General features: G+C 54.1%; 3 protein-coding genes across 3 annotated transcripts; 1 reads left to right on the top strand and 2 right to left on the bottom strand.

The window, feature by feature from the left end:
* Nucleotides 1-1,275: 1,275 nt before the first annotated feature.
* Nucleotides 1,276-4,352, bottom strand: N656DRAFT_828647 (aconitate hydratase). Its single transcript, XM_064818549.1, has 2 exons — nt 4,066-4,352; nt 1,276-3,998 (listed from the first exon to the last, which is right to left on the bottom strand). The coding sequence occupies exons 1-2, from the start codon at nt 4,108-4,110 to the stop codon at nt 1,635-1,637; spliced, it is 2,409 nt and encodes an 802-aa protein (XP_064671152.1). The 5' UTR covers nt 4,111-4,352; the 3' UTR covers nt 1,276-1,634.
* Nucleotides 4,353-4,960: 608 nt separating this feature from the next.
* On the bottom strand, nt 4,961-9,489 carry N656DRAFT_836474 (Cut8-domain-containing protein; the record flags this gene model as incomplete). Its single annotated transcript, XM_064818780.1, has 6 exons — nt 9,236-9,489; nt 8,263-9,100; nt 6,178-6,815; nt 6,092-6,127; nt 5,939-6,039; nt 4,961-5,896 (listed from the first exon to the last, which is right to left on the bottom strand). Exons 1-6 carry the CDS (start codon nt 9,312-9,314, stop codon nt 4,961-4,963), a joined length of 2,628 nt encoding a protein of 875 aa, XP_064671151.1. The 5' UTR covers nt 9,315-9,489.
* Nucleotides 9,490-10,613: 1,124 nt separating this feature from the next.
* On the top strand, nt 10,614-11,999 carry N656DRAFT_828644 (RNA-binding domain-containing protein; the record flags this gene model as incomplete). The annotated part of the gene is made up of 1 exon (XM_064818548.1): nt 10,614-11,999. One exon carries the CDS (start codon nt 10,614-10,616, stop codon nt 11,997-11,999), a length of 1,386 nt encoding a protein of 461 aa, XP_064671150.1.
* Between the last annotated feature and the right edge of the window lie 597 nt (nt 12,000-12,596).

Here is a 12,596-nt window from a genome sequence, read left to right as displayed (position 1 = left end):
TGTTCGTGGACTAGACATATCAGTACAGTTTTGGAGTTGACAGGAGGCTTGCTTGCTTCTCAGGTGCCATATTCACCCCTGGCCAACTGTGAACTGACGGGTGTCGACATACTGCGCTTTTTGAAAAATCGGACAACATGGCGTCCAGATATGTTGCGCACCAATTCGACTCACCGTCCAGTGACACTATACGCTCCACAAGACACAGAGTCTGACCTGAGACCGAAAGCCTGCAGTGCGGTCCAAACCCGAAGAATGAAGATCCCCTTACAGGCTGCGGCGGTGGCGAGAAGAAACCAAGTACAGTACACTTATACGTTTCAAGCCGTATATAGCAGCACTATCCAAATCCACGCCTGACTTTCATGCTATGCTTACCTCCTTACTATTTTCCTATCCACCCCCATGGGAGACCCTCAGACGAGCTTGACACACGGGGCAGCGCCATTATTATTACCACCGTGATCTGATCCATCGTTGGGCTTGATTATCCGCAGCAATAATAGCACTGGGCTGACGGTCTCACCAAATGTTCAATATCGGCTAGTCCCTGTTTCAATACTCTTCTCAATGACTACCCCAAGTCCGCAAACAAGTCACGATTCCAATCGCAAGACAGTCGTCTTAAAATCCAACTGGCATTCCACAGAAGCAGCTTTCGTTCCTTTGAACCATACTGATAGGATTAGGCACTGTATACTAGGTACCAGGTAAGAATGCCTAATTATTTGCTTGATGGGCGAGGCCATAACTATCTAGGTAAACCAAGTGTGAAGACAAATATGTTGTTGTTTACGCTTAACGTCCAGGGGGCCAAAGGCCCTACGATACAAAGTCGTGTGGGGACGTGCTGGTCTAGGTCTTATATAGAAAATAGTACTGCCCATACAGCAAATCGAGTCCAGAGGACATTTTCGGCAGCGTGACGACTGCCTGTCAAGAATGAGTGAAGACAAATACCCCGAGCGCTAGGCAGTAGGCACTATCACTACTGCAATCATGATAACTTCGTCGACGGAGTATTTCGCAGAGTCGCATGTACTGTACCTTAAGTTGAAGGGACGTTGGATGCATGACTAATACGCTACTGTCCATACCGGTACATACATACGGGTCTTAAGAGACATAAGTTGTGAGCGCTAGGTATGTTGAGACTTCAGAGACTGCGAAGACCTTCTGCTTCGAAGCGTACCTTGACTCATCAAGTCCAGGCTCATAGCATTGGACCAGTGGAATTGGTTTGGTGACAATAACTTTCTCTGACTTTTTTGACGTCGGCCTTGTTTTCCTTACTCTTCCCTTATTCCTCTGGTTCGGGTATGTGAAATGCCCGGTACGTGATATATGGCAGCCCCTGCGGACTGTTGTGCGGCGCTACGACTCTTGGTATGCATTATCCAAAGTTCTAGACTCGCATCGCACTTTCCAACCCACGCACCCCATCTTTGAGAGAGCAACCACATGTATACTGCACCTCAAGTCGTAGTGGGTATGGCGCGTGTATATTTCTCTAACCGACTCCTGCATGCGATTGCGATTGACCAAAACAAATTCACAATGAACAAGCCAAGCCCCTAGCGACACCTGTAAATGCCCTCCCTGTTTTTTTGCTCCAAAGCCAGCCCTTTAACTTATCACCCCCTCGCAAGCAGATTGAGCGCACTCCCCGCAAGGATGAACTTGGCCTGGTCCTGGCTGACGGCATGGCGCACGGGGATGACGAACTCCTCGCCTGTGCCTTTCTTGGTGACGCGCAAGCTGACCTCGCCCTGGCCGCCGTTCCTCAGCATCTCGTACAGCCCGACGGTGGTCACCTCGTCGCCGGCCGCGATCCTGTCGTAGTCGGCCTGGTCGGCAAACGTGAGTGGCACCACCCCTTGCTTCTTCAGGTTAGTCTCGTGGATTCTCGCAAAGCTCTTGCACACAATGATCCTCGCCCCGAGGTACCTCGGCTGGAGGGCGGCGTGCTCGCGGGCTGAACCCTCGCCGTAGTTGTGCTCGGCGACAACGAGCCAGGCCCTACCCTCGTCCTTCCACTTGCGCGCCAGGTCCGGGATGGTGTGCCGCGACCCGTCCAGGTCGTACGCCGCGTTGACCTCGCCCGTTTCGGCATTGACGGCCGTGTTGAGCGTGTTGGCGCTGATGTTGGGCAGGTGGCCCTTGTACTTGAGCCAGGGCCCCGCCGCCGAGATGGTGTCGGTCGTGCACTTGCCCGCCACCTTAACCAGCACGCGCAGCCCAGTGAGGTCCGACTCCGGGAACGGGTCGAACGGCTCCAGCAGCGCGAGCCGCTCCGAGCTGGGTGAGATGGCTACTTTTACCGACGGATCGGGCGGCTGTGAAGCGACGCCAAAGACTGCCCGGCCCTGCTCAAATGGCGTCTCGGGCCCCTCTAAGCCCCGCGGCGGGGGGAAGCGGAATTCCTTGCCGTCCGGGGTGGTGAGAGAGTCGGTCATGGGATTGAAGGTGGTGGATCCCGCGTAAGCCATGGCCGTCACGATCTCGGGCGACGCGAGGAAATTCATAGTCTCGGGGTTGCCGTCATTGCGGCCGCGGAAGTTGCGGTTGTACGAGGTGAGAATGGCGTTGGGGGTGCCCTTCTCTACCCCGTCAATGCGCTTCCACTGGCCGATGCACGGACCGCAGGCGTTGGATAGTACGATACCGCCGGCCTCAGTGAACGACTCGAGTGTTCCGTCCCTCTCGAGCGTCGCCCGAATCTGCTCGCTACCAGGAGTAATGTAGAAATCAGCCTTGGGTTTCAGACCGGCCTTCTCGGCCTCGAGGACAATGCTCTTGACGCGCGTCATGTCCTCGTAAGAGCTGTTGGTACAGCTGCCGATAAGACCCGCAGAGAGCTTGTCAGGCCACTTTTGCTCCTGGACTGTTGCCTTGAACTGCGATAACGGGGTTGAGAGATCCGGGGTGAAAGGGCCATTGATATGCGGTTCGAGTTTAGAAAGGTCGATCTGTATCAGTTCGTCGTATTGCGCGCCTTGGTCGGCCTTGAATTTGAAGAAAGCATCCTCGCCGGCGCCGGCACCCTGCAATTCCTGGAAGAGCGCGACGTCCCGGGCTGCCCGGCCTCTCCGAGTCGCCTCGAGATACCGGGCTGACGCTGCCGTAAAGGGGAAGATGGACGTGGTTGCGCCAATCTCAGCACCCATGTTGCATACCGTGGCCATGCCAGTCAAGCTCAGCGTCTCAACACCCGGACCGAAGTACTCAACAATATAACCGGTACCGCCGCGCACAGTAAGAAGGCCGGCGAGATGGAGAATCAGGTCTTTGGGAGACGCCCAGTCGCCGAGCTTGCCCGTTAGCTCGACACCCAGGATCTTGGGCGCCTTCAGCTCCCAGGGTGCGCCAACAAGGGCCTCGACGGCGTCGGCACCGCCCACCCCGATAGTGATGGTGCAAAGACCGCCGGCGTTGGGCGAATGGCTGTCTGTGCCCAGCATCATGAGGCCCGGCAGAGCATAGTTCTCCAGGACGGTCTGGTGGATGATGCCGGCACCGGGAGGCCAGAAATCTATCCCATATCTCTTTGCCGCGGACTCGAGAAAGGCAAAGACCTCGTGGTTTGTCCTGATGCCCGCGGACAGGTCATCGTCGGCACCGCGCTCGCCAACGATCAGGTGGTCGCAGTGAATGCTCGCGGGAATGGCAGTCCGAGGCAGGTTGCACGACATGAACTGCAGAAGGGCCATCTGCGCCGAGGCGTCCTGCATGTTCACCCTATCGGGCCTGAGCTTGAGGTTGGCCGTGCCCCGGATGTCGCGGCCGCCATTGGTGTTGGAGAGGAGCGACTCCTCAACATTGTCGAGATGGCTGTAGAGGATCTTTTCGGCGAGGGTCAGTCGCTGCGCGCCCAGCACCCGGCGGACCTCGGAGTACTTGTTGTAGAGTCTCTCGTACGTTGGGGGTAGGTGCGCGCTGGAGTCGGGCCGCGTGCTGGTGCTTGCGGCACGGCGTAGCTGCTGGGCTTGCAAGGCCCTCTGCGACGTCGCATTAGTTTGGACATGTTCTGGCAGTGGAGGGACGTGTAATTGAGGCCAAAAATACCTTTAGAGCCGCGCCCGACCGGGCAGCGAGTTCAATTGGCCTCATGGCTGCTACCTTGTTTCTGGCCAAGTGAGTCGCTGCTGGCGGATTCACTTGCGAGTCGAGGCGTACAAGTACTTGGATGAAAAAATATCGGTTTTATTACTGTCACACCCGACTCTCCAAGGGTCCGATTGCGGCCCGTTAAAAAAATCTGGGGAACCCCAGAGCCCCACGGCCTGGATGTACTGTCACTGCAAGTACCTCTGGCTTGTATCACGACACTTCCCTCCACTGGAATATATCCCAGATTGCATGGTTTATATATTCACTGTCATATTCTATATAGTCATGGTATACTTGGGAACAATATGTTTCCTATCCTGTGCAGCAGCAACGAGGTGTAAGATGTCAGCACGTGCCTTGATGTGACATGGCGGATCCAAGCCGCGGTTCCCAACCCCTGCCGATGGTACAGTAACGTACACCGTTATTGTCCAATCAGAGCTCAGATGATGTTAATCAGTATCGCGGAGTACCCAACAACCCTCAGGTTTGGCGGGAAAGACAGTCTTCAGGATGCCGCTTTTATGGGTTACACTGAACGTTGACTGTTTTCACCAAGTCGACTAGCTTCTCTCCTAGATCCTAAGTGTTTTGGTGAGAGGCTTATTAGCATCTTGACTCGGAATCAAGCAGTAATCCATCGTACAGTCTATACGCGCCACGCAATTGCCTGAGTAAGGACCCGATAATTGGTAGCAACAAAAGGGATGTGAACCTCCCCCGGGGGCGCCTATAACCGCTAGACAACCAGTCATGCGAGTAACCACCCAGTGAACGCCTAGCAGGCGAGCAGATAAACGATGCTGAACCAAGCAAACTCCCATCCTACCAACCCCTAACCCTCGCACCTTCATGAAACCCTCTGCCTTTTCACCTCTGGCCCAGTTTCATTCCCATTCCCATTCCCACTTCCATTTCCATTAGCATTCCCAACCGGCATATTAGTCGACGTATCCGATAATGGGGTCCTCATATCCCCATCACCACCCCCACCACCTCCCCCTCCTGTCCCAGCCGTCGCAGGCGCCGCCCCAGGAGCAGGCCTCTTCATTATAGTAGGTGGACGATACGAGCCCCTGTTGGCTAGTGGACTCGAAGAACCAGGGGCCCCGATGCGCCTGGTCTGGTCCAGGGCAGGGTTAACGACTGCGTTGGCCCTTGCCAGCGGCGGGCCCGCGGGCCTCGCTCCTGACCCCGTTCCTCCGCCTCCCCCTCCTCCCCCTCCTCCCCCTCCTCCCCCTCCTCCTCCGCCTCCAAGGGCTAACGGTGGGGGCGGCATCCCAGGCTTGGAACCAGAACCTAGTCCGCTGGTCTCCTCCGCATTGTGCGTTGTCGCCGGAGGGACGTGCTGTCCGTTACGGGCGACGGGCTTTGACTTCGTGTGATCTATTCCAGGCGTCTTGCGGATTGACGGGCTGTCTAGTCGGGGATTGAAAGCAAGACCTGCTTTGGGTGCTACCTGGCCGTTGGCAAGCGATTCTTCAGGCAACTGGTTTACGGCCCGTGCTGAGAAGAAGCCGACAACTTCGCCGCCGCCTGTGGGCGCTACAGCATTGTCAGCCCCAGCAGGGGGAGGGGTCATATGAGTTTGTAGGGCAGGCTTGATATTGTTGGGCTGGCCTGGGGGTCGGTTTTGGTTGAATTGTGGTGGTGCGCGAGTGCCGCCGGGTGGCACACGGCTTTGTGCAGTAGCTAATGCGTTTGCGTTGGGCCGGCCTGAGTGCTGATTTGGTGTTTGTGGCGGCTGTCTAGAGTTTATGCTGCCGGTGGAACCGGCTCTGGCCAGCTGTCTCGCTGGCGGTTGCATAGAGGTATTGCCGTTTTGTACAGTTTGGTCACTTTTGGCGGAGTCTGTATGATTTGAGTTCGGTAGGACGACATAGTCAGGGTGGCCCTCCTCGGATATATTGAAGTCCGCTTCATCAAATTCTATGGCTAAGCTGTTAGCCAGATCCAACAGGCAGGGTTCCATGGTCCATACCGCCTAGAAAGTCCTCAAATGATTCTGCGGACGGCACTAGTTCTTTGTTAGCAATCATTTCTGTGGATAATCTCGAGGTAGCATACGCTCAGGAGGCGGCGGTGCGCTCATCTCGCCCGTAGACGTATCGCCCTCTGGGGGCTCCTTCTTAACCACAAAATCAGGGTGCCGATGCAGACAGCTCTCATCAAATTTCGCCGGTGCCACCTTCATCTTGGTGACCTTGGCCAGATACGACTTGTCATAGATGCAGTTACCGAGCACATTGCCAAAGTGTCTCAGGGCGCGCTTCAGAGCATCGGTAGTCCCCTCCTTCTTCGCCTTCTCAAACGCGGCAGCCTTGCCCTTGCAGTTCTCAATGTGTCCGTATCCCAGATCTTCATGATACGTCCCATCGCGTAGGGTGACGCGGACAACGACCGATAGGCCGAGGCTGACCTTGAGCGTCTGCGGATTTTCATCGACGAAATCAACCTGGAGGTCCTGGATGCTTGAGGACCATCCATTGAAGCCGAAAACCTCGTTGGCAAGTGCGATGCATTTCTCGGCACTGATGTAGTGTACCTTTTGCCCTGACGGGCCGGCGCGGGAGGAGATGTATTCGGGCCCGAGTTGCTTCTCGAGTCGGCTCTGTAATGTGGCAATTTCTTGCGCAGTGTATTCAGAGATGCGCTGTTGTGGTGGTTGAAATGGGTTCGCAATTCTGGTATGTTGATCGCCAGGACTGGTGTCACCAGGTTAGTTGTCTGTGTCTAGAGGAAACACGCTCAACGCGTGGTTCGGTAAACATACGCGGGCATCTTGAGTAGCCTTGGAAACTATGGCTCTCATGCATAGGTTTGCTTGAGGGGAATCTTGGAGAGGATTCAAAGCGCTCTTTTAGGGAGTTGCCTGCCAAAACTTGGGAGCTGAAATGGTCGAGCAGGAGGGATGCGATGTTCATTAACTGTACTGTAACACGCGCGTCTAAGACGCGATGGGGCACGTCGGAAACAGGGTGTCACGTGGGTTGTACTTTACAATACCAGATCGGTAATTTCAATCTGTAATACTTCATTGCACGTGCACGCTTGCCTCTCTTCCCTAAACGCTTAGTTAGAGACCTGCCCCTCACCCCACTTGCGTTAGTGGTCACTTGTGCTGCTGGGCAAGCAACACTGGGAATGGCCCAATGGTTCGGCCACTATGCGTCGGGTATCCTTTGATCTTTTGTTATCTTGTAATTGGTAAGAAAACATTTTGGTTCATGTAATGTGAGCTGAGGTCGAAACATTCCAGTCTCGAACAAAATAGTACCCCAGACAACAGACAAACTATGTCGTCATAGGTCCAAAAACAAATAATTAGGGCAAACCTACCGATAAACCGGGTAAATCCGAACCTGAGCGACAGACTTGGACAGCTTCTCTAACAATTCTCCTGTGGATAATCCCGAATAGACGCTGGGTACACCGAGACATATCTGCGATAATGCCAACTGACAATCAGGTAGCCGGTGCTGTAAAGCCTGGCATGGCTAGACACTACTTAGGCCCACCTAAATTTTCTCACCAGCGAGGCTGCAGAGATGCTGTGTGGTGATGATTCTCCGTAGCAGAACGACGATGGAAGACGACTATAATCTATTACTGGTGCATCGCCTCCATCACCTGACAAGAGACATAATACGCCGTACAACCACAAGTAATAACATCACAAGCTAACGGTGAGATGCCGGTTATCAGCATATTGCTGGACGATCCAAGGCCAGAATACAAGTAAGACACCCGCTGTATATGTACCACATCCGAGGCTTGAGAGACCACCACCCCTGGCTGCTATAAGATAATTTACGAGGGGATGTGTGGGCGTGACAAAGCGAGAGAGAGTGTGTGTGAAAGACAAAGACAAAAGTCGTGACAAGAACCAGCCGCTAACATAAGACTGTATCACCATCTAGCCCATCCGCTGTAGAAGGAACAGGAGGGATAATGCAGTCTCGAGAGCGCACAGAAAATGCGATGGATATCAGAAATAGGAAAAAAAAAAAATTAACGCCGTTAACCCAGCACCTCCCAAGAATCTATGCCAGCCGCCCGATGCCTCGTGCCAAGAGAATAACAAAGGAAAAGAAATGGCAATGATCGCTTCCGAAGGTCCGATATACCAACCCATGCTGGGTACGTTCCTACCAAGGACCGACACGGACCGGTGAGCCGTAAGTGCCGTTGACCAGCTGGTTCAAAATCGAATTCTGGTCAGACAAGCTGGAGGAGCCTGACGATGGGGCATTCGAGTTGTTGCGCATCCACCCGACCTCGTTTGCCATGGCATTCATTCCTTGCTCCAGTTTTCCTCCAGACTGTTGGTTGTGCTTGGCCAGCCTCTGTTCCCAGCCGCCCGTGTGCAGAGCAAAACCGCCTCCTCTTTTCGCTGCCTCAGTGATCACCAGCGCCCATGCTCCCGAAATCTCATCGTAGGCATTGTCCTTGTGATGCCGATATTGTTGGCTCTCCCAGTCGGGCAACTCATGGATAACCTTGGTCGCGGCATCTAGGTACTGTAAGGATATGTTTGCTTGCTGTTCGACTGGCGGGAGGAACTGCGGCGTGAAGTCGGAAAGGGCGTCAATGAGTGCAATGAGCGGTTGCTTAACTCGGAAATAAGTGTAGTCGGAACTCGAGTGGCCAAAGGGAACGGCGGCACGCAATTTTTCTTGGTATTCGCCCAGAACCTGAAGTGCTGAAGCGACTGATGGCCGCGGCGCACTCGTCACAACCTCCTGCCCAATGTCCGGATGACGCTCGCAAATTTTCTGGAGGACGGTCCGCAGTTGTGTGTTGTCGAGAGTCTCGAGGAGCCGGGGAAGAGATAATGGCCGCCCAGCCATGTCGCTGCCGCCTCGAACCTTTTTCGCTGGTCTCGCAAGTTGCCTCGAAGACGTCGCAGGTGAGCTTGACGGAGATACCGACATCTCATCGTTTTCGTCATCGGCCTTCCGCTTTCTGGAAGCCATGCTGCAGGTTGCGGCTGCGATAATGTCAGTTAACTTGACTTGAAATTCCAGCCATGCAGAGGAGCTCTTATCTGCCCCTCCCGATGGCACCAGCAGTTCGATGCTAATAAAGCATCAAGGACGGAGAAAGGAGAGGAGATTGAGCATACCGGATAGTGGCGGTGGGAGCCGACTGTTTTCGTATTGATGAGGAAGGATCGGAGGTTGCGGCGACAAAAGGACGTTCATCCTCAGTAGCGAATTCTTACGCCTGGAGACTGCGAGCAGGCAGGCGACGCAAACGGTTGACAACTCGACGACTCCTTCAGCTGTTTGATTCGGAGAGAAGAAATGGAAGGGTTACGCCGCAAGTCTGTGGAGTGGGAAAAAAGAGGAGGTGCGGCAGAGCCAGGAATCATCCCAGGCGACCCTGGCTCACCAGCTCTGGCCAGTCAGGTGTGAAGGTGTGTGTCCCGGAGACGAAAGGAAACCACAGGTGGGAAATGTGTCGAGGAATTTGCCCGCTGCTGGGTTGCCGCGTTGCTCTTGGGCTGAGGGAGGCTAAACCAAATTAGGCTGCCGAGCCCTTGCCTTTTAGCTGCACCGGGAAACATTAGCGTTTTGCAGGTACCTAGGTATTCGTGGGTGCTTGTACCTACACTACACTAAGTACCTAACGTTACGCTCGTATGTACTGTGTAACGACTTCAGGTTGTTCCAGGGGACTCTGCAGTAACTCCGTACACATATGGATATGCAGTACCTTATGCACCCACCTGCCTTTGCTTTCCGACCGAACCTTGGCGAAGTCAATATTCCGTACACGAGCAGCCAGGGGAGAGAAAGGAGCTTGCTTGCTAAGATCATAGTCCGAAGAACAAAGGATTGGGTACCTAATGTACGGAGTACATACCCTTACCGCATAGTTTCAGAGCTGTGGGCGTTGACAACAAAGGTAACATGGCTCCACTGAGAAGTTAGCCTTGACAGCAAAGTCGTTTGGATCTTTGCTCATTGATTCGGCCATCTCTTCTCGGTTCGCTCGAAATTGCAGTGGCCAGCTGCAGAGTGATATTCCTAGAACAAGCCGAAACCATGCCGCGTGTCCAAGTCTTTACACGCTTCAGGGCTGGCACATCACATTACTCGCCTTCAGTTTTTTCAACCCGTTTCTTGACCCTAGTAGCTGCAATTGAGAGCTACCGAGCTCCAATATGAGTAAGATAATATCAGCAGACTATCCCAGCTTGATGACGGACATCAATCAGGAACAGTTCTTATTTTAGGACAGACAAATGAGGCTAGTTAGGGATAAGTTTTGCACCTGCGTACCTACCTAATAGTCCTATATGTAGTGTGTCCGTATCGTAATGTGTAAGACATATCTCGCGGGGTGGCCCCGCAGTAATTATTACGGCACATCCATATATCCTTATCGCTTATCGGTTGGAAAATGTACGAACCAAACTCGTGGCAGAGGGTTTGAAAATCGGGTGGAAGCTCGAGGCAAACTCCCACCAACACCGCCCGAATTCGGCATATCCCACCATGGCAACTAAAGATCTTGAGCCGACTGCTTCCGAGGAGCAACAAGCCGCTTCTTCCTCAAAGAAACGCAAGTCTGCCCTCGCAGAAATCCAAGTCGATCTCTCACTTCCGGAGCCACCGTCCAAGAAGGCTCGCCGCGCCCTGAAGAAGGGCAAGCAATTGCCCGCAAAGCCGGCCTCGAGCGACGATGAAGGAGAAGGAGGAGATTCAAATGCTGCAGGGGAGACCAAAAAGGATGGGGCAAAGGCCGGCAAGAAGAAGGAGCGCTCCCCGCACGGCGTCTGGATTGGCAACCTCCGCTTCACCGTAACCAAGGCCGAACTGCGAAAATGGCTCGTGGACAACTCGGGCGGTTCCATCACCGACAATGCCATTACGCGCGTGCACATGCCGACAACCAAGAAGCCCGCCCCAGGGGCTCCCAACAAGACTACGGCCGAGAACCGCGGCTTCGCCTACGTCGACTTTGCCTCGTTCGAGGCCAACGTGGCAGCCATTGCGCTGTCCGAGACGGAGATGAACGGCCGGAAGCTGCTGATTAAGGATAGCAAGAGCTTTGAGGGACGGCCGAAGAAGGAGGAGGTGGAGACCGGGACGGATGCCGCCGGCGTTGGGAAGAGCAATGGCAAGATCACTTCGGGGGACGCGGCCAAGGCTAAGACTGGCAGCAGCACGAAGATCTTCGTTGGTAATTTGTCCTTCAACACTACCGAAGACGATCTCCATGCCCACTTTGAGAAGTGTGGCAAGATCCGCTGGATCAAAGTTGCCACATTCGAGGACTCGGGAAAGTGCAAAGGCTACGGGTGGGTCAACTTTGAGGAGCCCGAGGCGGCTCAGTGGGCTGTCAAAGGGTTCGTCAAGGTGCGCGAGACTGTCGAGACCGTCGAGGATTTCATGGAGGTGGACGGAGAAGAAGGAGACCAGCCTTCCGCGGAGGGACCAAAAAAGGCTCAAGACGATACCGAGGGTGACGGCGACAAGGGTGAAGGAGGAGACGAGGGCAAAAAGGGATCTAAGAAGAACCGAAGAACCCAAGAACCACCCCGGACGAGGACCCGTAAGTGGTGGGTCAACCAGCTCCTAGGGCGGAACCTCAAGATCGAGCTGGCCGAGGACGACCAGACGCGCTACAAGAAGCGGTATGGGAAGGGAGCAAAACAAAGGCAAAATTCACGCTCTGATAACACAGAAACCGCTGGCGGCGGCGGCAGCCATGACAACAATGCTGACGGGGACGACGAAGACGACAAGACCGCTGGCAAGAAGGCCAAGCCCCAGAAGAAGGAGAAGGAGATCAAGAATTACCACACGGACATCAGCGTTGCTCGCCTCACGGGCGCGGTGGTCGCACCCCAAGGGAAGAAGACGACCTTTGACGATTAGCGCTGGTCGTCGAGTAATGGATTTCCATGCTGAACCTTCTGCACTGTCCATCGTATCTGGCGCGCAGTGCCTTACGTGATACCAACGTCCGCTTAGCTGCTTGACAGCGTTTCAGGGGGTGTTCGCTGTATAGCACATCCTGTTGTACTGTACATAACTTGTCCAAACGTAATTACAAATGATCCGAGAGAGCAGCATGCCGAATAATAGCAATGTCCACTAATTGCCAAGCTACCACGGTACTACTGTCCTCTGTTATCACGCTCCTCATATAGGTCAATGGGTAGGCAAGGAACCGGCGGGTAGTAAAGAGGCCGAGTCTCCCCATTTTCTGACTCTCAGCGAAAGCTAGGTAACCCTTACGTTTCATAATACCTAGCTGAGGACGAAGGGAGCATACAGTGACAATTTGACCCACCAAACCTTCAATGAGAACTAAGTATAGACCGCAAACAAGCACAGCAAAGAACGCCACCTCAGTGGAAGGTAGCAAAAAATCGAAGGAGGGACAGTGCCATGTAAGCCGACCCACTTGATGATTTCTTAAGCAAGTCCCTCGTAAATTTGTCTCGGTATATCAACCATGCCTTTGGCATC

The sequence above is a fragment of the Canariomyces notabilis genome, assembly GCF_033297395.1.
Source record: "Canariomyces notabilis strain CBS 508.74 unplaced genomic scaffold N656scaffold_8, whole genome shotgun sequence".
Classification (NCBI taxonomy): domain Eukaryota; kingdom Fungi; phylum Ascomycota; class Sordariomycetes; order Sordariales; family Chaetomiaceae; genus Canariomyces; species Canariomyces notabilis.
The sequence above is the reverse complement of the archived record's forward strand: the minus strand, read 5'-3'. Positions and strand labels throughout refer to the sequence as shown.

Bases quoted from the DNA above. Each gene is read 5' to 3' on its own strand.
- N656DRAFT_828647 (XM_064818549.1), bottom strand. From the start codon at position 4,110: ATGAGGCCAATTGAACTCGCTGCCCGGTCGGGCGCGGCTCTAAAG. The intron at 3,999-4,065 runs GTATTTTTGGCC...GCGACGTCGCAG, and splicing joins GGTCGGGCGCGGCTCTAAAG to AGGGCCTTGCAAGCCCAGCA.